The following is a 23,081-nucleotide window of genomic DNA, read 5'->3' as shown; positions in this document are numbered from 1 at the left end:
ATTTTGCCATTTGAATTTAATTTGCTTAAATTTGTAATTTAGTGAATATCCCTGTTTGAGTATGCTGTTAAGCGAGACACTCAATGTTTCCTAAATACTCTCACAATAATAACGATCTCTATATGCCACAGGGGGTACAAACACAGATGTCTAATGCCTGATGAATATTTTATGTGTACACATTCACAAAAGCAGCACATGCCCAACAGATGGCAGTAAAGTACTGGAACAGTCAATGGCGTTGAAGTTAAGTTGGGTCTGACACTCACCTTTCTGACGTAGGATCCTGGGAGTTGAGTGGATAACGGAGCTCTATGACATCCCCATTCTTCTCCCGAAGTAACCCTTGCTGTTCTGTATAGTACTGCACCAGCTCTGCTAGGGTTGCAAATGTCTCCCCTCCATAAAGGTCATAGTAATCTCCGGTATTCTGGATTTTAATGTGCGTGACTTCATCGTGCCTTCTGGAAAGATAAGTGGAGACATGTAAGAATTTGCCACTCAAGACATCTCTGCTTTTTGGCTTAACAGCTTCCAAACAACCATTATTAAATTGTTACATGTGGAGATTGTTAGAACGTAATGGAAGAAAAAAACTAAACAAAAAAAAACACAAAACTTAAAGTTAGTTTATTATTGTTATTTTTGTTACGCGTGATGCAACACACTTGCACACCTTAGCGGTTTGAGCGGCCTAATGAGAAAAAACAAGTAGCAAGGGAGGGGAGAACAGACAAAAGCTTAATTAGCCTGCCCTTTGGTGGGTCCCCACTCAGATCTCAAGCTGGTTTTAGCTTATCTAGTGTCATTACAGAGAGAACACATCTGAAGCATATCAGACTGGTCCCACCCGCATGAGCAGTCCAGATCCGAAATGCCAGCCAATTCCCTCTGCACGAGAGATACAGCAACCCAAAACAAAGGTTTTCTCGCCTTATGAGAAGACACAATGAAGCCGTGATTATTGAGGTCTTCCACAAAGATGGATTGGCAACATGGAGTTTGTGAAACATAAATGAACACAAAAATAAATATATAAAGTGTTTACAGATTCATAAAAACCAGAGTAAGAATCGAATCTTCGGTCCTAACCATGGTTCCAACCAGGCAGCAAACTTGATGTCTCAAGACAGTAGAGTTGTTGCGCGGATCCAAAAAGAAGATGCACCAGGTTTAATCTCTGATTAAATGTCCAGTTTATTCCAAAATGAAGTTACAAATATAACAATTCAACAGTCCTATATTAAGCAGTCAAAGTGTAATTGTTTGTTGTGCTGCTCTTATACACCATGGCTGCTTCAAATAGGACTAGAGAATTTTTATATGATATTTTAATCAAAGAAGTGGCCTGATTTATCGATCTTGTGGATCCAGCTGTCAACATCGGTGTTGAGACACACACAAGTGTTTCCTACTAAGCAAGGGCTTTTGAATATAATAGATCACTCATATGTCTGCCCCTTATTAAAATATACTCAGAAGCAAATTTGGAGAGTTTAAAATGCTGTAGAATATGTGCAAAGGGTAGTTACCCAAACAATTTGAGTGGCAGTGGTATCTTCATGTTCATGTATACCAGTACCTTCCAGGTGGAAGCTAGATAATCCAGTCTTAGGTCTACATACTGGATGGGTTAGCTTGCTGAATGCCATGTAGCCTTAAGTAAATGTGAAATGGGGTGGATCTTTAATCTGGATACATTATCCCCCAGAGGTCTGAATATGGATTTCGAGATGAATATGCTAATTTGAGAACTGATGCATCTTTAATCCGCTTTTTATCTAGTCTTATTAAACTTTTATAAACTGGTTCTACTAAAAAATATATATAAAGTTTTTACACTCTCTCCCCCTTTTCTCTCCTATTTCTGTCAAGGTTTTTTTCAGGACATATTTTAGATTAAAGGCTAAAGATATAGCCCAGAGATTTAAATGTTTATTTGAGAAATGTTTTATACGATTTATATGTGTAAAATGTAAAGTTGATTAATATAAATGTTATTAATCATGTATTGAAATTTGCCAGGATAGTCCCACAGGGTATATGTAAATAAAGACTCTTTAACATGGCGATTTCTGCTTCGGGAATAGCTGATGTACTATTTCCGGTATCGGAAGAGTACGCCCGACGTCATACGCAAACGGACGCAAAAATGGGCGGAGAAAAATGCCTTCAAGCGGAAACCGGAAACAGGAAGTGAAAGCCCGAAAAGACCGGAAAGTAAGAAGAATTGAGCGCCAAAATTGAAGATTTGTTTGGTATATATACGAAGAAGTGGGACTTATACTTTATGCACTTTGAGAAAGACTTTAAAGAGTCGAAACGCGTCAGTGCTGCTAATCGTTTTTTATCCCTGTTTTATTTGTAAAACATTAAATTCTTTCAAATATTTTTACTCTTCTGGAAATTATTTTTATCTACTGTTGTTCCTGGTACCAGTGGAGTGATCCGGAAGAGCAGAGGAGCAAAAAGAAAGGAATTTCTTAAGAACCTGAATAGTCAGAGCCTACTATACGTGGCTCTGCAAAGTGTGAGTGTAAACTATACCTCTGCACTGTATATTGCTTTGTAAAACAGTATTATGCTATGTTTTCACTCTTTTATGTAGGTGAAACCAATAAGATGTCCGAATGTGAATAAGTATACTATTTCATTTTTACTTGCACTCCTCTATCTTTGTTCTTATTTGTAGTTGGCATTTGCCACTTGCATCACCCTGGCTGTTGGGGAGCTTATATCAAATTCTGCAGGAGCACAATTCTAGGTGTCATATTTTTTAGGTTGTGCTTGTTTTTTTTTTGTTTTTTTTAAGCTCCAACCACAGCAATATTACAGTTAGGTCACAAAACTAGAATAAAGTGAGGGGTGGGGGTGGGGGGGGGGGAGACGGCGGACACAACCGTTTTTTTGTTTTTTTTAATTTAGGAGTTTAATATACACAATATAGAGGGGGGGGGGGAGAATCATAGTTGTAAAGTGGCACAGTCATGTCAAACTTACCTTTCCTCTTCTCCCCCTCTCTCAGGATCTGTTCTTCTTTTCTTCCTGTCTTCTTTAGTTTTCTTTAAAATCATAAGACAAAGTAGGGACTCTTTGCCTTATGGAGGTTTCCTCCGCTTAACCAGCTTTGACCAGCGGAGGAGCAAAGTGTGCTTCATTTCCGCTGGTCAGAGCAATTTTCCCATAATTCTTACCTTTCCTCTGATCTCGTGATGCTTCCTGTCATTTTAGACGAAACTGCCAAGTTGCGTTCTAACTGAATGAGAACAGTATGTTCGTTTCTTTTAGAACTCAATTCGCACTTTGTTCATATCGGAATTTCATTCGAAATGAATGAAACTCCGATTCAATTTGTGCTGCGGCTGCATTTTGCAGCCGCTTAGTAGATAACTCCCTAATTCCCATGGTATTAGGGAGTTATCTTCCAAAATGTTTAAAGACCTAAATTGGTCTTTCAGCCAACTTTACGAATACTAAGTAAGGATTACTTAGTATTAGTAAATTCAGCCCCTACTCGCGGCATGTCTAGTAAACAGTGAGCAGCCTGAGGCAGCTCACTGTAAAAAACCAAAACCAATAAAAACAACCTATTGGCCCCACCCCTGAGCGGTGGGTGGGGGCAATAAATTACAATGGGGGGGGGACCTACTGTCCTCCCCCCACGCGTGGTGGGTGGGGGCCATAAAGATAATGAGGGGGGGACGACCTACTGTCCTCCCCCCACCCCTGCCGCCCCCCCCCTGCGCGGTGGGTGGGGGCCATAAACTACAATGGGGGGACCTACAGTCCTCCCCCTACCTGCCCCCACCCCTGCGCAGTGGGTGGGGGCAGTAAATTACAGTGGGGGGGACCTACTGTCCTCCCCCCGGCCCCCACCCTTGAGAGAGGTGGGTGGGGGCAATAAAGATAATGAGGAGTGGGGGACCTACAGTCCTCCCCCCCCGGCCCCCACCTCTGGGCAGTGGGTGGGGGCCATAAAGATAATGAGGGGGGGACCTACTGTCCTCCCGCCACCCTTGAGCGGTGGGTGGGGGCCATTAAGATAATGAGGGGCGGTGGGTGGGGGCCTTAAGACAAATCCCCCCTCCCCATCAAAGGTGACTAGGCCCCTAGTCACCCACCCCCCAAAAAAGTTACCCCCTACCTACCACCTCACCCTAAAAAATAGTAAGGGGGGAATAATATAACTAACCTGAAAAGAAAAATTAAACCTACCATTTGACGTCTTCTTTTTTCTCAAATCTTAATTTATCAGCCCCAAAAAAGGCCAAATAAAAAAACCATCATGACCGTCGAACTTAAAATAAAAGACCAGAGCGCAAAAAAACGTCAAAAAAGAAAAAAACAGAGCGCAAAAAAAACCAACCGCACAGACTGAGCTCTGCAGGGCGGGGGAAGGCTTATAAAGCCTTCCCCCGCCCTGCAACTAGGCTAAGAACACACTGATTGGTTGGTTTAAGCCAATCAGTGCTTTGTGTCATTTTACACAGCGTGGGAAAGTTCTTTGGAATTGTGATTGGATCAGGCTACCACTTCTGATGATGTCAGCAGACTGCTTGTTTTTTTTTTAGGCAAATAGCATGCAGAGTTACAGCTTCAGGCTTGAATACAGTAAGATTTTGCTATATTTATGGAGGCATGAGGGGCCAAGGGCAGCTAGATGGTGGTTTTAACACTAGAAGGTCAGGAATACGTTTGTTTTCCTGACCCTATAGTGATCCTTTAAAATATATCATAATTACAAATGTGTTATCTTTAAGGGGTCCACCATAAGCATTCAACCTTACACATGCAACATATGCACTCAACTAAACTGCAATGTCAAAATATTGCTGTGTTTAGGGCAAGCTAACAGTGCGAAGGACAAATGGCAGTAACCCTGTATTCCCATCAAGTTTCCCATATTTGGGGTCTATTGTTGGGACTATATGGTGCAGAATGTACAACTACATAAAATACAAAATCTGCACACAAAAAAAAAAAAGATACAGTTTGTTAAAAAGGCAATAAAATCATGCAAAAATACACTAGGCTAAAAGTTGTATTGGTCCTCCAAGTGCCCCTTTAAATCTTTTCAAACTAACTTTCACAAGACCTATAAAACATACACCGGAAAAAATGTCAGTTATATTGTACTGAGAAAACAAAATGTGGGTTTTACAAATTAACCTTCATATACGGTAGTTTATTTTTCCTCTTAATAACAAAGATCCAAGTAACGATATTAAGAAAGAATATTTGGAGTTCATATTTTATATACATGGCCTCTTTCAGAAAATAACTGTAGCAGCCCTGGCTATCGGATCTCACAGTAATGCAGTAATGCACATTTAGGCCATCCCGTGCTTCAAGGACATTGAACAATTTAAAGGTACCCCCATTTAGACATATGTTAATCCATGGATCAGGCATTTGGCTTGGTCACTTGCTCTTAAAACTTCAATAAAGCCTCTCCAACAGACTTTGCTAAGACTCCGAAAAGACTGGTGGCCACAGGAGATCATCGCTGATCTCGACAGCCGAAGAGAATGAATTAAGAGCATGTATTAAGTGTGCGTACATACAGGTGCAGAACTCAAATTACTTTCCATTAAAGTGACACTGTAGGCACTATAGCCTTTGCACCCTCATTGAATAGATCATCTTGCCTGTAGTACCCTGGAACTGTGCGTCCACTCCGTGTTAAACCATTTTTTTAGTTTAACACTGGTCAATAATTAAAAAAAAATAAAAAAATTCATTAAAAATACAAAATCCGGAATTTCTTTGTGAATTGATGTTCTACACTTCAGGATTCCTGGGCAGTAAAACAAAACATAGTTTGTTTCACCGAGTGAGCCCAGCATACCAAGTTTTGACATTTACAGTTTAAGTTGGGATATCCTCATAGGCAATGAATAGCTTACAAATTTACTTGAAGCCATTTGCATGCAGTGCACAAAATCATATCAGTAGCATTCACATAGAGGAGAAAGACCTTCACTCAAGTCACACATAACTTATTTTGAAGCTACAGTATAATTTAAGTCATACTCACACTGGTTTTACATGTCACTTAAAGGATCACTATAGGGTCAGGAACGCAAACATGTATTCCGGACCCTATAGTGCTAAAACCACCATCTAGCCCCCATAGGCCCCTCATGCCTCAATAAATATAGCAACATTTTACTGTATTCAACCCTGAAGCTGTAACTCTGCATGCTGTTTGACTCAGAAAAACAAGAAGTCTGCTGACCTCATCAGAAGTGGTAGCCTGGTCCAATCACAATGCTTCCCCATAGGATTGGCTGAGACTGACCAAGAGGCAGATCAGGGGCAGAGCCAGCACAAGTCAAACACAGCCCTGGCCAATCAGCATATCCTCAGAGATGAATTGAATCAATGAATCTCTATGAGGAAAGTTCAGTGTCTGCATGCAGAGGGAGGAGATACTGAATGTTTGGATGCATTTTAGGCAGCCATGACCCAGAAAGGATCTCTAACAGCCATCTGAGGAGTGACCAGTGAAGTTATCACTAGGCTGTAATGTAAACACTGCATTTTCTCTGAAAAGACAGTGATTACAGCAAAAAGCCTGAAGGTAATAATTCTACTCACCAGAACAAATTCAATAAGCTGTAGTTGTTCTGGTGACAATAGTGTCCCTTTAAAAAGAGTTTTCACTTAAATATGAACAGTATTTACAGATGAAAAAGAAGGAAAGGGACTTCAGTTAAGAAAAAGGCCAAATGGGTCATTTGTTACATGTGAGCTTACAGAGGAAGAACTTCTGGTTCAACTGTCAAAAGTAAAGACAAATATGTCGATGGGGCCTGATGCGATACACGCAAAGTTATTAAAAGAACTTAGTGGTGTACTAGCAAAACCATTAATGTAATTATTTAACCAATCGCTGTTAACAGGAGTAGTCCCAGAAGATTGGAAGTTAGCGAATGTTGTGCTCATTCACAAGAAAGGTAGTAGGGAGGAGTTGGGCAACTATAGGCCAGTAAGCCTTACTTCAGTAGTTGGGAAAGTGATGGACACCATGTTGAAGGATAGGATTGTTGAACATCTAAAAATCACATGGATTTCAAGATCAGAGGCAACATGGGTTTACTTCAGGGAGATCATGCCAACTAATCTTATTGATTTTGTTAATTGAGTAACTAAAATAATAGATCAGGATGGTGCAGTAGACATTGCTTACCTAGATTTCAGTAAGGCTTTTGACAATTCCACATAGAAGGCTTATCAATAAACTGCAATCTTTAAGTTTGGATTCCAATATTGTTGAATGGGTAAGGCAGTGGCTGAGTGACAGGCAACAGAGGGTTGTAGTCAATGGAGTATATTCAAAGCTTGGGCTTGTCACCAGTGGGGTACCTCAGGGATCTGTACTTGGACCCTCTCTTTAATATTTTTATTAGTGATATTGCAGAAGGTCTTGTTGGCAAGGTATGTCTTTTTGATGATGATACTAAGATATTTAACAGGGTTGATGTTCCATAGGGGTTACGCCAAATGGCAAATGACTTAGTTAAAATTAGAAAAATGGTCAGAGCTGTGGAAGCTGACATTTAATGTGGATAAGTGCAAGATAATGCATCTTGGGCATAACAAGCTAACCTGCTAACCTCAACATCTGGGGAAAGAGATTTAGGAGTAATTATTTCAGATGACTTAAATGTAGGAAGACAATGTAGGAAATGCTAGCAGAATGCTTGGTTGTATAGGGAGAGGCATTAGCAGTAGAAAGAGGGAAGTGCTGATGCCATTGTACAGAACACTGGTGAGACCTCACTTGGAGTATTGTACGCAGTACTGGAGACCGTATCTCCAGAAGGATATTGATACCTTAGAGAGAGTGTTCAGAGAAGGGCTACTAAACTGGTTCATGGATTGCAGTTTAACCCCTTAAGGACCAAAATTCTGGAATAAAAGGGAATCATGACATGTCACACATGTCATGTGTCCTTAAGGGGTTAATGCAGTTGTCCATAATATTTTTTTTTTATATATATACACACAGGGACCCAAACTAATTTCTCAATTGAAGAAATTCTCAGGGATCCATTTTTCAAGTTTAATATGATTATCATGAAATCAATTTGGCAGAACCCCTTAGCAAGTAACCAATGTATTTAGGCAGTTACCTAGGGCCTGATGGAATGTAATGATCTCCAGTGGTTGGAACTGGCACAAGTGAAAAAGCATTGGTTGATCAGTACTAGTGAGCGCAGTGAGTTCAGTCACTGAGTGCTGGATGAAGTCAAAATGGAATATCTGGGACGTCGCATGGAAAACTTGTTATTGACTAGAAACCATTTCAAAGGCAGCCTTATTTCTTAAAGTGAGAAGCATGAAACATTAGACGGTGTAAAAAAAAAAAAAAAAAAGCTGCAGGCACATAATGCCAAGTTTATATTTAGAATGTGGTTTCCTTTTAACAGTAAAGGACAGAAGGAAGCAAGAGGTAAAAAAAATAATATTTAGAAGAAAAAAAAAAAATCAAGTCCTCAAATCACCTGTAATTCTTCAGCTATTAGGGAAACCCTCACAGGCATTCACTATAGCAACTACAACAAATGTGCTGTAGTTGCTGAGATTATCCCTAGAGTAATACTGCCATACCGATGGGGGGGGGGGGAAGGGGCAGATGTGATATCTATATAAAACATCCACATGTCCTGAAGGCAGAGCTAGACAGGAAATCAGCATTTAACATTTCCTTAAGCAATAAAATACAATTTATGACTTGTGGCCCAACCACCCCTCCTGCCCCCTCCCCCTCCCCCTCCCCTCTCCCCCTTACATAAGTGTGACACCGCTTTAAATATTTCCAGTATAGCACTTTCCCCCCCCCCTCTAAGATCATGTGTTCATGATTCTCAACTAAAATAATTAATGTGCATTTCTTTTTGCCTGGGTTCTTCTGGTTAAAATAAATCAATCCTCAAGCCTTTTTTTTTTTTTTTCTTTAAACATATTGAATGAAAATTTCTTCGAGATAAAATCCCTTTTGTGCAATGAAAAATAACTTCCAGCACAGCAAAGCGTCTGAAGTTGAGTTTTTTTTATTACATCAATTAAAATGAAATTGGATTTTGTGTGTCTGGGCATTTGATGTACATGCGTATCACATTCCACTGTGAATAGCAACAGATGCCACAAACTAGGCACCTTCTCATACCACAGAGGGGAGGTTAAACACGTCAGCAATCCCTCTCCTATCCTCCGTGTTGATAGCTAGTCATGATGACAGGGCACTAGATGGGGGCTCACAGTCGTAAACTTATTAAGACAGACATAAAATATTTTAATATGCATAGCATAAGGCAGGAAAGGGCTACAGACATTTTTTTATATATATATTTTTTTCATTTTCATTTATTTATTTTCCCTTTTTTTAACTGCAGACAAGCAGCTTTTTTCATGGGCAGTTTGCACATTATAAAGTAAAAATAACCAGACTTTGAATGCTTTTACAATGTTTACTATGACCAGGACATACAGCAAAGAAATCAACTCGATCTTCATTTGTATACAGCAACCATGTTTAGCTTTGTATAATCTTTTTATTGGTTTCAATCCAATGGTAACAAATTGAATTCAAACTGAATGATCCATGGCAACCAGAGAAGGATTGTGATCCCACAGTGCGCCCTAGGCAGGTTACCAATTGTGGGGCCCCCTTTATTCTTCACATAGGGATGGTTGCCGTTTCATAATTATAGGGCTCCAGTCAAACCCCTGGGACCCTGTACAATAACATAGAAAGTAAGTGTGTGTGTATATATTTTCTAAAAAAAATTGCAAATAGGTCACTATATCTAAGGAGGGAGGAAAGACAGCCAAACTAATCCTAAAGTTTAAGAATTGTGTAAGTGGTATATCTGCATATTATTTCAACTTACATGAATAATATATGGAGAGGGAAGGGGACAGAAACTCTGCAAAACTCCTTTGACAGAACCTATTGAAGTAAATAAAGCAGAATTTCAAAGTGTTGAAGCAGTAAAACTGCAGGAAACTGGATGTGTTTTTATCTTGGATACAATAAATTAATAAATAAATGAAATAAAACTGAAAACAGACATCCTAATCAAAAAGACAGCTTTAGGTCAACAAAGTATCTTCTAGTCAGATGTTGTATGTTTGTAATTACACCCAATATCAAACAGTATTCTGTAGCCTGAAAATTATGTAACAAAAAATAATTGGTTCATATCTAAAGAAAAAGTATGTATACGGAGCAAAATTATGGTGGATTAAAGAAGAGCTAAAAATGCAATAAATAGTTCCTTCTACAGCTTGGCATGGTTTGTTAGCAAGCAACAGCACGGCTAAAGATTGGCCCCTGAATAGCCTTAAAATTGAAATACTAGTTTGGTTCTTACGGAAAGTTTAGCTGCACGTAGATTGAGGTTTTCTTGCTAGGTTCCCAGTTTTGGGCATACCACTGATGATTTTGGCTTTTCCAGATGTAGTGGTCCGGGAGATAGATTGCCAATTACTATAAATACGGTTTGTGAAATATTTCTCATGATACTTAATCAGAGGCAGGATTAATGTGGTAAAGAGATAAAGACCTTCCAACTGTAAAAAAAAATGCACAAAGCAGCTAATAAAAAGAAATGAACCAGCCATCCTTTACTTAATAGAAATTTGGGGTGTAAAAAAAATAAAAATGTATAAAGTTGAAGAACTGGAGGGCTCATTCCAATTGTATGGGCCAGTGAAACATCCAACAGATATTGGATTATCGTGGAGGTGGGCAACGTGCTGGAAGGTGGTGGAGGCGGGCAGCATGGTGGGTGGTCGGCTAGCTGCGTGAATGGTAGGCATGCGGAGAGGGAGCTGTGATATCCCTGATCTGCTCCCTCGCTACTTAGGGAGACCAGGGCTGGAATAGGACGTCATATTCCGGCCCTTGTCTAACCAAGTGGCGAGACAGGGAGAAGAGCAGGAACTTCACTGGTCCCTCGCCGCACGGCTTGCTGCCCCGCCTCCACGACCTTCCAGCATGTTGCCCACCTCCATAATCCCCCATCTTGCCGCCAGCCTCCGAGGTAACAGGCTCACATATCCCAGGTGCCAAGGCACAATTCTTAGGCGCCATGGCGACCTGGCACCTGGAATTTTTCAAGCCCTGGCATAACTGTAGGTGCAGGGTTAATACAGCACAGTGTGTGGTTATCACTGTAGGTGTAGGGTTAATACAGCATGGTGTGGGGCAATAGCTGTAGGTGCAGGGTTAATACATCATGCAGTGGGGTCATCGCAGTAGATGCAGAATTAATACTGAGGGTGCAAAGTTAATACAGCATTGCATTGGGTTCATACAGCAGGTTATATCAGTATTTAAGCATCTTAATGAAGTAGTCTGGGTGCAGTATACCTATACCCTTAACCCTGCACCCCTGGGGGAACTGGAGATCCTGCACTGGAGGCAACCTAGGTTAGTAAGCCATGCAAGAAAGCGCCCTGAGGTCCGTGGCACTAAACCAACTTAATTGTTCAATAAAACATTGTTTTTGGTCAAAGTAATGATAATTTGAATAATTGTACTCCTCCTTGTTGCAGGAGGAGGGATGTCAGGGGAGATACACCGAGGGGAGGCCGTGCCATCATTGGTTGTCTGTCTTCAGTGAGCTGAGCGTGCCAACGATAGGCACCAAAACATGCACAGAATTGATGTTGGCCAGTGAAAACACTGCACATACATACTGGAAGCACTGTGACAGTGTCGAATAACTGAAGTGGATATAGCACTTGGAGAAACCCTTTTAACTGAACTTTTGAGATTCCTTTTTTGGCTTGCATTTACACTTCTCATTATTTGACAGTAGGCATAATAGAGCTAAAAACAGAAAAAAAAACAGAAAAAAAAACAGAAAACAAAATTAAAAAATTGCATTGGTATCACTCCCTACCTGGCTGTTCGGGGTCTTCCAAAGTACTGCATCCCAGCTGATTTGTACTTAACAGAAAACAAAGGCTGTCCTGTGTTGAAAGTCCCCCCTTAATGCCCTTAACCTCTTCATCACCAAAGCAACTGTCTGAGCATGACAGAGCCTTCCACAATCACAGCTTTTGTTTGGGTACAAAGAGGGATTCTCTGGATGCCAAAACCCTCAGGCAAATCTGTCAAGAGCAATGAACTCAAGAAAGCATTTATTGCAATGCGCTCAGTCACCACCCTGCTTTACAGATAGGCATCACATAGATGAAAATAGTTTTTTTACGTGTCCTCGATAGCATGCTCACAGGCCGGCCATCGACGACCTCACAAAGCTGGCTACTGATTATCAAGTAGAACTTTAAGTATCCTCTGAGCTGGTTAATATATAAAAGCTCAATTCCTGACAGATAGGAGTGTTGTGCACAGAAAAAACACACTAATCCATTTTCAAAAATTATATTCATGGCGTATGAAGTGCTTTAGGGGGAATGGTAGCGGCTAGTACCAAAAACATGCATAGTTTTGTTTTTTTACATTTAGTTTGAGGTTAGGGCTCCATTAATCTTAGAAGGCACTGGGACATAAATAGTCCAGTCCGCTTGAGAGAAGTGTGAATTGCACAGCTGCCGCTATTTGCACCTTCGTAGTGCACATACATCCACTTAATCTTACAAAGATCGCTGTGAAAAGGGTATGTATATACTTTTAGGATGAAGGCAATGCCATTTAAAACTTGCTTAATTATTTGAGCCTAAAATATGTTCATTTAAAAGTCAAGTATAAAAGGGAGAAATTATGTTGCATGCTTGATAAAAATAAATTTAAAAAATGTGGAAGTGTTTTAGCTTTTCCCTACATATTGTGAATTGAATCGTTTTCACAGAGGCCTGGAACTCTGACATGTGCGTGCAGGTCTAAAGTTTACAAAACAATAAAGTCATACTATTTTGAATAAAACCGTAACTACTCAAAAGGAAAAAAGTCCCTGAACGACAGCATTTTGTACATGAAGCAAATATGGAGCTGTCGTGGTTTTTACAAGAAAGGTTTAGAGACATCCTGTTTTGGAAAACTTCACAAATACGTTGTCAGCATAAAATACTAGCAGTAGTCATGAAAGGAAGTTAAAATATAAGCAAAAAGAACACATAAACCAGGCATTGCCAAGATGCTGGCTATAGTATACCGGCAAAATTAGCTGCACACATTTGGGGGAAATTTCCTGAATGCGGAGCGCAGCAGCCAGTAAGTTTGAATCAAGGGAATGCAGTTTCTTCAATCCCTTTACAGCATAGAAACTCCAGAGAGACCCTGTTGAAGATGCACCATCTGAATCACATGATCTCTGGAAACATAGCAGCGTTATTGAATATCGCAAATTGCATTCACAGTCCAAATGTAGAACAATGTCGGATAGCCTCTGCCATGGGAGTTACTAAACTCTGCATTGTAGCAAATTTAAATCCAAAATGTAACATTAATTTCTCTAGAAAGCATTTTTCAACAGATAAATTATTTTAGACAAAATGTTGCCATTCTGTTTTTAATTGGCTACAACCTTTGAGTTTAGTAATTAATTCCATGTCCAGTAGCACCATGCTTACTATAAGGCTTGTGTTTATTTTTTTAATAAAATGTTTCTCTTATCCAGAGTGCTTTACATTTTACTTTAACGCAATCAATTAGTAAACTGAAAAATAACCAACACAAGTCACTGGAACATTATACTCAAGCAAATAAAATACAACTGTTGGTGGCTCGCAATCGTAAACTGTCAAACAGATCCTAGGTGAGATATCTACACTTGCAGATTTCAAACAAACCAGAAATGCAACAATCCTAACTGCCTTGATACAAGAAATTCCATACAGACTCCTTCTCTTACATCAATTAACAACAACTATCACAGAAAAAGTTAGAGTAACCCTTTAACGACACATGACGGAAAGATTCCGTCATGATTCCCTTTTATTCCAGAAGTTGTGTCCTTACGGGGTTAAGTTCATAATGATATATTGGGCATAATGTAATGTACTCCATGGTTCACCCCTAAAAAAATAAAAAAAAATAAAAAATAAAACAAATGTTAAAGTTAAAAAAACCTACCTGGAATTCAGCACCAGGTAAAGCAAACAGTGCGGTCTTCTAAATGCCGTCTGAGGTCAGCGCTGCCTGATCATGGTCCATTTAGATGATTCTCATAGAGAAGCAATAGACTGGGCCGCTTGCCTGGCTCAGGGCACATACACGCTCTCTGACCAGGGTTGTAGAAGTACTTGTACTTACACTTACCTCTTCCTTCTTGCAGTACTGGTCTCAGTAGCTGGCCCCGCCTCCTTGGCAGAGCTTGAGATATTTTCAAATGAAAAGCATTTGGAGACTAGGGTGCATGCGCGATAAACCTCTGTGCTGCATCAATCAGATTGTCTCTCTGAGACCATCTATTAGAAATATACTTTGACTCTGCTATTTCCTTAGAAGCGTCTCTAGTGGCGGTCAGAGTTCCAGCCACCAGAGGCACTTAAACCCTGCAAAGAACACACTGCCGTTCTGCAGAACAGCAATAATTTCAGCTGTAGGATTAACAGGGGGTCTGGGTGCCTGTAGAGTCCCTATAAGAGACTTTTATTACAACCTTCCTTAAAATAGGGTTTTGCCTATATACATATCTATTTTTCTGGAGGTGATTGTCTAATGCCTGATATTATACTCCTTTCTGTGTTTGTATCTCTGCACAACATAAACATTTAAAAAAGGTTTGGCCTTAAAAATTATTCTAAGATGGGGGAAGCCAGCAGATCTCAGTCTTATTGATGTAGAATATCAACTCCCCATATTAATATTACTGGTATTTATAAAGGGACAACAAATTCTGCAGCACTGTGCAGTTTGGTGGAAAAGGATTTTACAAAATACACAGACCATTATAAAAGACAAAGATGGCTCTGCCTGTAAGCCGGGATCTAGCAATAGAAGCTTTTAAACACGGTACTTTACCAGAGAGCCTGTAAGCCTATAGCCTCCCATGACTCCTTGTCAGTCATAAGATACCCGATCATGCTGTTAATATCACCTGGAGGGAGCGGCCATTCCCAGACAATGCTATAAAAACTTGTGTGAGTGGAAGGATTTTAGGAAAGCCAGGTTTGATTTTTCTTCAAACCAAATCTCAATACATATTAAAGACATCCCTTAGCTGGAGCTGTATACATGTTAATAAAATTCACAAAATTAAGTAGTCATTATAGATTTTCTGATGTGGTACCCAACTAAAATTCATCTTTGAAAAGTCATACATTTAATCAACTGGGAGCTCCATAGGGGAAGGAAAAACAACTCACATTGACTAAGCTCTCCACTGGGATCCTTCCAGTCCCCAGAATACCCAAAACCAAATAAACAAAAACCAATGGATACACAAACCGTCACACCATGAAAAATTTAGGAATTTTTGCTCCAATATAAAAATGTATTCCATCATGCAGGAAGACAATATCATGTTACAGCCACCTTACTTCATGCATTTCAACACTTAGTAATAATCTTAAAAGAATTCTCAAGGCAAAAGCCTATTTTAAAGAAGGATTTAACAATGTTCTAAAATGTACTATCAGGTGTTTTGTACAACAGGAAATGAGTAAAGTGTGGTGATGTAACTGAACTTTTTGCATTTTTTACATTGGAGCAATAATTCCTGGATTTACAGGTGACCATTTTTACATTGTGGATTTGGGCAGTCTTACCATTCAGGATTTCCTTGTTTATCTTTAATGTAGCTTTTAACTACAGAGGCATGCTCACTGCATTGAAAAGAAATTCATCGGGCACACTGTCAATCGTAGGGTTAAATGCCTGAACCCGTAAAGGTTCCATGTGAGTGTAAGATTAATGGCTGATCAATGCCCAATCTCCCTGATGGCGCCTAGGTTCAGTTTAAATCTTTATGTTTAACTTTGAATCTATCTAGATTACACATAGCATTCTTCCATTATTAACTAACACAAGGAAACTACCCACAAAATATGCGCAAGGCTGAGAGAGGCAAAATGTTTTTGTAGCAGAAAGATATCCACAGTTAAGTGAAAGTCACAGATCTGTTAACAGTAGGGCTCATTAACAGAGTTATTTTACTGCCTGCCCTCTGCACACACATTCGTTTTGTGTTTCATGTACCTACTTCCACTGAAGTTACAGAGCAAAAAAAAGACCCGAAAAACAAATAAAGCGCCAAAAATATTTCAAACCTGCAAAAAAAAAAAAAAAAAAAAAAAAAAAAATTGCTCGTCCTCAACACTTCCATTTCGCACCTGAGAGAGAGAGAGAGAGAGAGAGAGAGAGAGAGAGAGAGAGAGAGAGAGAGAGAGAGAGAGAGATTGAGAGAGATTGAGAGAGATTGAGAGAGATTGAGAGAGATTGAGAGAGATTGAGAGAGATTGAGAGAGATTGAGAGAGATTGAGAGAGATTGAGAGAGATTGAGAGAGATTGAGAGAGATTGAGAGAGATTGAGAGAGATTGAGAGAGATTGAGAGAGATTGAGAGAGATTGAGAGAGATTGAGAGAGATTGAGAGAGATTGAGAGAGATTGAGAGAGATTGAGAGAGATTGAGAGAGATTGAGAGAGATTGAGAGAGATTGAGAGAGATTGAGAGAGATTGAGAGAGATTGAGAGAGATTGAGAGAGATTGAGAGAGATTGAGAGAGATTGAGAGAGAGAGAATGTTCCCCATTGATTCAATGCATATATATTCGGATTAGCGGATTGGTGCAGTGTGGTGTTCTGCCACGCATGCGCAGTAGTCTTCCAATGCTTTGGATTGGTGGAGATCATGATGATGATGATGATGAAGATACCGGTGCGGCATGGGAGAAAATTTAATATCACCTTTCCCATGCGATCTATGGGAGGGGGGGGGGGCAGAGACCTATAAGGTTAGGAATACAGGTTTTTATTCCTGACACTATAGTGTTCCTTTAATGCAGGGATAGGAAACCTTTGGCCCTTCAGTTGTTTTGGACTACATCTCCCATAATTCGCTTACAGTTATAATGCTGGCAAAGCATCAAGGGAGATGTAGTCCACAACATGGGGGAGATAGGGGCGGAAATTGGGAGACTGCCGTCACAGACAGTCTCCCCGTGGCGGAATAGAGACGAGATGGGGCATGTATAAAAGGACAATCAAAGTTATAATCTCTGCCTTTTGCACTTTTATTTTAGTACCGATATCAGGGAAAGTAGAAAAAATTGCCTCCTCCTTGAGACGAACTGAATCTCCTTACAGGTGCTTGGAGGGGCCAGCTTGCAAGCCTCTTACCTCAGGACTATGGCCCATGTGTTAGACTTTGGTTTAGGACTACAGAAAGGCTTTGTTCATGCCTGTTCCCTGATAAGGTTCGGTTCATGGGGCTTACCGAACGGATCATACTTATGCTGTTCGTAGGCCGAACCAACTACCGAACAGTTGGACCACCAGGAAGTGGAGTTTGTCGCTTGTTAACCTTACTGACCTCGTTAACTGCAACATTCTAAATGGTCGGCTGGGTGGCCGCCGTTTGTATGGATGAACACAAGGTGTCGGCCATCTTGTTCCCGCGAACATATACAGCGGTGTTTGTTCGTCGAGTGCATGGAACTATAATCGGACACTCGATGGCGAGAACACCGCTGGGACTTCCCATCTCTTCGTACGTTCGTCTGGATTCACTTGAGAAGAGCGGCGTTTGGTGGAAACACACTCCTGAACAAGAGACACAGACTAAGTGTACATATGAACTGGTTGCATTCGTATTTCTGTTGTAGTGTGAACTCCCGAAAGAGACCGACCGCACAGCCTGATTTCATGAAACTCGTTTGGGCACGAGCCTCGTTTGCGGTTGGTAAACTTATGACCTCCATGGAAATCCCGAACCCCTGAACCGATCTGGGTGATTCTTGGATATCTTGGTGCCCCAGATCGTGGCTATCAGAAAATGTGCCTTTTGTGGGGTTTCCATATGTTTTAGGGGTACTTTTGGGAGGTTGTTAAAATGAATGTTTTCTGTGCCTGGAGATAATTTAGTCAGGAACTGTACTAAACTAAAGTATCTCCCAGGCACAGGGGAGGGATTATCTTGTTTGGTATGGGGGTGTCCTTGACCTGAGAGCCAATGTACTGTGTGTGTGTATATGCTTTTGCTGTAGTCTATTCTGAGGTCCAGTGGGGAATGCCCCTGGAATAGGTTTAAGGAAACCCCTTGTATAGGGACTGACATAAAAGACTGTGTGTGGCTCCCATTACAGAGAACGCTTTACCTCTTCATGAAGTCTAGGCTCATGTTTGGGGGATTGAAAGGCTATATTCACTCTGGGGATTGCTATAATCACTATACTCTCTTGTATTACAACACTTGCTCTTGTAAGAGCAGTCTGCTTTGCTCTCTAGACTAGGAGAGGTCTACCCACTGAAAGATGGATCCTGGTCTTGGGTCCAGGGTGGGCGAGACCCCAACCAAGCTGCAGCGGTTTGTGGGGTTTACGGTGGTTATGGTGTTTGGTGCGGTGCTTATGCAACTCAAGGATTACGAGGAAGCAGCGATTGGCGAAGGCACCCAGTCGGGGTGCCAGGCGGTCTGTCATACTCCTCATTTGCAATCTATGCCTTGGCTGTGCCTGAACTTAACTAGATTGTGATGTGCATTTCAAAAACTTTACTAAAAAGAAGAAAAGTAGCATCATATAAAAACATTAACACACATGTAGGTAAACGTGCCATGTTTTATTCCAGATAAATGATCGTTCCCCTTTAAACGCAGGTTAAATATGCAAATACACGTTGCACTTTTGATCGAGGAGCAGCAGCTGGAATTTATAACTTAGCCATGAATTGTTTTTCCATATTCTAAACTATTTCAGAAACCGGCAAGCAGAAATACTACTGCTGTCAAGGGAATAATAATGATACATTCATTCGCCTGTGCCGTGTATAAAAAAAAATAATAATGTGAAGATGGCCGAGTGTATCAGATGGATTCTTTCTAACAGCAGCTGTTATTGTGCTACGTTACATGTGGTTATATCATTCAGGTATTAGCAGATAGAAAGATAACATCCACTGTGGAGGCTGTATTTTTTTTTTCCTTCTTCCTTTTTTGATTTTGTAAATTGCAAGCCTGTTGTGCAACAGTCAGAGAATGCCGTGCAATGTTACATTCACACACCGCAATTTGTAAAGAATGACTAAGCATGCACACAATCATCCAGTATTTCTCTGTGGATTGCTGAAAAAAAATTTAACCATTACGGGCTGGTTTCACCCTGAATGTAAAAGTAGTACAAAACACAATTGCTTTTTTTTTAAATTTTTTAAGATGTTTATTTCAAATACTATTTTGAATACAGTAATAAAAAGTTTCAATAGTATTTACTGCAGTAATTGTCATTTCAAAAGATATGACCTAAAATTCAAAAAGTTATTTATAGAGAAAAGTGTGCTGCTTTTTTTTTTTTTAAAAAAAAGAAAAATTTTAAAATGAAAAAAAAACGCAAACTGAAACTTGTATATCAGACCTATTATAGCTAAGCTATTGCACACTTGTCACTCACTCTAAATCAAAGTATTAGGCTCACACCAGGGATGTATTTACCACAAGGCAAACAAGGCATTTGCCTAGGGCGGCAAAAAATGCCACCCCGAGCTCCCAGACAAATGCCTTGCTTCCCTTGTGTTCTGGGGCTGTCCACCTTACTGTGAGTGAGTGTAGCTGTCAGTGTGTGTCTGTGAGTGAGTGAAAGTGTGTGTGTCTTTCAGTGAGAATGGGTGTGCCTGTGAGTGTGTGTCAGTGTGTGTGTCATTTTATGTGTATCTGAGAGTGTGTGTCTGTCAGTGAAAGTGTGTGTTGGTTAAACAGTGTGTGCTTATGACTGTGTGTGCCAATGACTGTATCTGTCAGTGAGTGTATATCAGTGCATGTATCAATGAGGGCATGTGTCTGTCAATCAAAAAAGTGGCCTTGACACGAATTGGGGGGTCAAATTTAGATTTTGGGGGTGCCCGAATTTAGTCGTGCTTAGGGCAGCACAAATCCAAAATACACCACTGGCTCACACGCCAGGCAATCAGCAGCACACTAGCAAAAGCCAGAAACATTTACGTCTACTGAAGCGAGAAGACCCAGATTTTTGACCCCAAAACCAGGGGAAACGGTAAACAGACATCTTAAAAAGGATGTCTGTGACCTTTTTCACAGCTGTCAAATAATTTTTCAGCGTTGGCTTTAATCACATTTTATTCTCGGCTTTATTTTAGTTTTTAAAAAAGTTACCTGCTTAATAAAATAATGGATTTAATTCTGCCAAGTCTGTTTCCCTTAAAGCTACTTTTTCAGTATAATGCTGAATTTTTCAATGTTTTGCGACAGTCTACATATTTACAACTTTTGTGGCTACCGGTATTTTTCATACTGATGATATAGTTTATCTAGAAGCTGGAGAGCGATATAGCTTACCCTACTTGTTAGATTACGTAATCTAGTACAGTCATCATATTACATCAGCTCTTATTGTGCAGACCAGTATCAGTCTGAAGATAGACAATTCTTGGCAGTGTCTGTGGATCTACATTTCTTTTGCAATTTTCCAAAGACAGGCTAAAAGTGGAGTTGACAACTAGTATGCCGATAGCAAGTTAAGTGCGTAGGTTATTTCCTGTGTGGGTGCAAAGGAAGCTGTATATTAACAGACTTCTGTGAAAGTATAAACCGATTGGAAGAAAAAAAAAATGTATAAACACCTTGTGTTTATTATAACGCCAGGTGCAACAAGAACGTACTTCACTGCAAAGAGGGCTAGATCGAACCTCCCTAGACAAAGTTACAAAGATATTAGGAAATACAATACATTCATATGAATGTCCCCAAATGTATTTAATTATTTTTATTTATTTTTAATTAATCTCTTAAGGACCAATAGGTGACTATGAATGTGGTACTGAAAGGGTTAAACAAAATTCTAAATATCTGGAAATGGATATCCCCTAAATTCAATAGGCAAGCTCTCGCACCCCAGCTTATATGAAGAAGCGTTGCAAAATTTGGATACCTCCAAAACCCTGTTCCTGAATGTCATGATGAATAAGGCAGCCACAAGGAAGTAGGTGAGACATTCACATTCCAAGCGTTCATCCCTTACCGAACAGACAGCGTGAAATCTCCGGGATTACTCTTGCTGGGACGGGCCAGGAAGCTTCCGTGTCCCCCATGTTTAAGGAGTAGTGTCTCTGCTTCCAGTCCATTGATGTTTGGATGAAACCACCTAGAGAAGAGTAATGGGATACAATAAAAGCAGTGCTTCAGAGTCCAACACAGCCACTTCAGATTCAGCTATGAAACCTAATGCATAAGAAGACCAAAATATCTTCTAGGAAGAGAGACGACAACGTAAGAGTGGGGGGACATACATCTCGTGAAAAGTAAACCCTGTATCAGAACTCAATACTATGTGAATAAGAATATTCTAGAAAAATACCAAAAATAGACAAAATAAAATGTAAGGTCTATCGCAGACGATAAATCAAAGTAGAATAACCAATCAGATTCTTCGTGCATATACCTAGAAACACAAATTAGTACATTACCAATCAATTTGACGAACACCTTGACTCTTCTCCCTCCCCCCCCCCGCCCCCACTGCCTGTAGACACAGATGTGTGCAGCAATGATCAGTTTATGAAGACCGCCCAAGAAGATAATCTTAGGTGTAGGCCAATGCGTGTAAACATCTTAATACAGATGGCTGACCTTCATGATTGTGTATATTACTTGGAAAAACTAAGACATACATACAAATAAAATAAATTTAGTGAAATAAATGAAAAAAATTATAGAAAGACATGCAGTGAACTGTCATGCATCAAAAAAAGTTCTCAACGGATCCTTTCCATAGTAACTATGTCTTAAACTGGATTGGCAATTTATTTGGCTCATTAGAACTAACCTCATTTTACTTTTTTTTAATCCCACTTTACTTTTTTTTTTTTTTAAAGGAAAACTCATTTTTTTATGTCTAGTAAAAGATCACATGTATATTGGCCTTCATGATTATTCTTTCGCAAGGGATTGATAGAGATATATTTCCAGTGCATCTCTTTGAGGCAGCCAACTTTGTTCAAAAGCACAGCATAGTAAACAAAAACTGTGAATATAATCAAAAGCTAGTGTGCGCTTATTAAGTAATTAAGTAATAAAGGCAAAACAGGAGAACTTCCCACCGATTAATGCAAATTCAAAAACGAACTGTAAATAATCTACATCTTTGGAAAAGGCCAACTCCGGCACAGAAATCTGTCAGGTTTCCACAATGCTCCCAAAATTCACAGTTCAGCAAGAAATGAACAGACAGATTTTTGAAATAAATGTATGGGGGAATATTAGTTTATTTTTTTTTTGTTCCTTTTGTTAGAGGTACTATCTGGCTTACCCACAGCAAAGAGAACACGGATTCTACAATCAGACCACAAGACTAAGGAGACGTCTAGGGTGTAGGGGTCTTCTCAGTTGTTTGGAATGAAGAGCCCAGAATTATGGAACTTTTAGCCCAAGAAAAAAAATAAATAAATAAAAAAAAGAGTTGAACAACCAGGTTCAATAGAACATTCCACGTTTTTGAGGGAGATAAAAATTGGCCCACGTGGATGGCGAGCCGTTTCCCTACACACCTTAAAATATTCAATTTATTGTTTCTTCAGGATATTCCGATTCATATTACAAGCATTTTTTGAATTCTTTAACTGTGCGTCTCTCTGCAACCCCCGCTGGATGATTTAGGCTAGAAGACATTATAGTTAAAAATGACAGCATGCAAGCTCATCTGAAGTTTAATCCGTTCAGAATGAACAAATTACATTAGGGCAATGGAAACTGGAGGCTAATTTAACCGATACAGAATGCAAATATGCCTTCCGTAAGCACAAGTATGACTACGAATTCCACTGCTGATACCACGGATAAGATTACCCAATTTAGCAAAAATATTTCACAAGGGGGTTTATGCACGAATAATCAAATTGTTGTGAATTGAAAACCGCATTACAAAATTTAGGACATAAATTATGCTTTTGAAAAAAATTCTCCAACCCAGAGATAGTCACAGCTTAGCTAT

At 39.8% G+C, this 23,081-nt stretch overlaps 1 protein-coding gene across 2 annotated transcripts in view; it reads right to left on the bottom strand.

Annotated features, from left to right (window-relative positions):
• LOC134578043 (tyrosine-protein phosphatase non-receptor type 11-like) overlaps nt 1–23,081 on the bottom strand; it is a 97,696-nt gene that overhangs the window by 18,526 nt on the left and 56,089 nt on the right. For both annotated transcript variants that reach the window (XM_063437013.1, XM_063437014.1), the window contains exons 2-3: nt 21,114–21,236; nt 270–464 (exon numbers count right to left, since the gene is read on the bottom strand). In XM_063437013.1, coding sequence (XP_063293083.1) covers nt 270–464; nt 21,114–21,236 — 318 coding nt within the window. The remainder of the gene's footprint in view (nt 1–269; nt 465–21,113; nt 21,237–23,081) is intronic.

This window comes from Pelobates fuscus, chromosome 11 (genome assembly GCF_036172605.1).
Source record: "Pelobates fuscus isolate aPelFus1 chromosome 11, aPelFus1.pri, whole genome shotgun sequence".
In the NCBI taxonomy this organism is placed as follows: domain Eukaryota; kingdom Metazoa; phylum Chordata; class Amphibia; order Anura; family Pelobatidae; genus Pelobates; species Pelobates fuscus.
The sequence above is the reverse complement of the archived record's forward strand: the minus strand, read 5'-3'. Positions and strand labels throughout refer to the sequence as shown.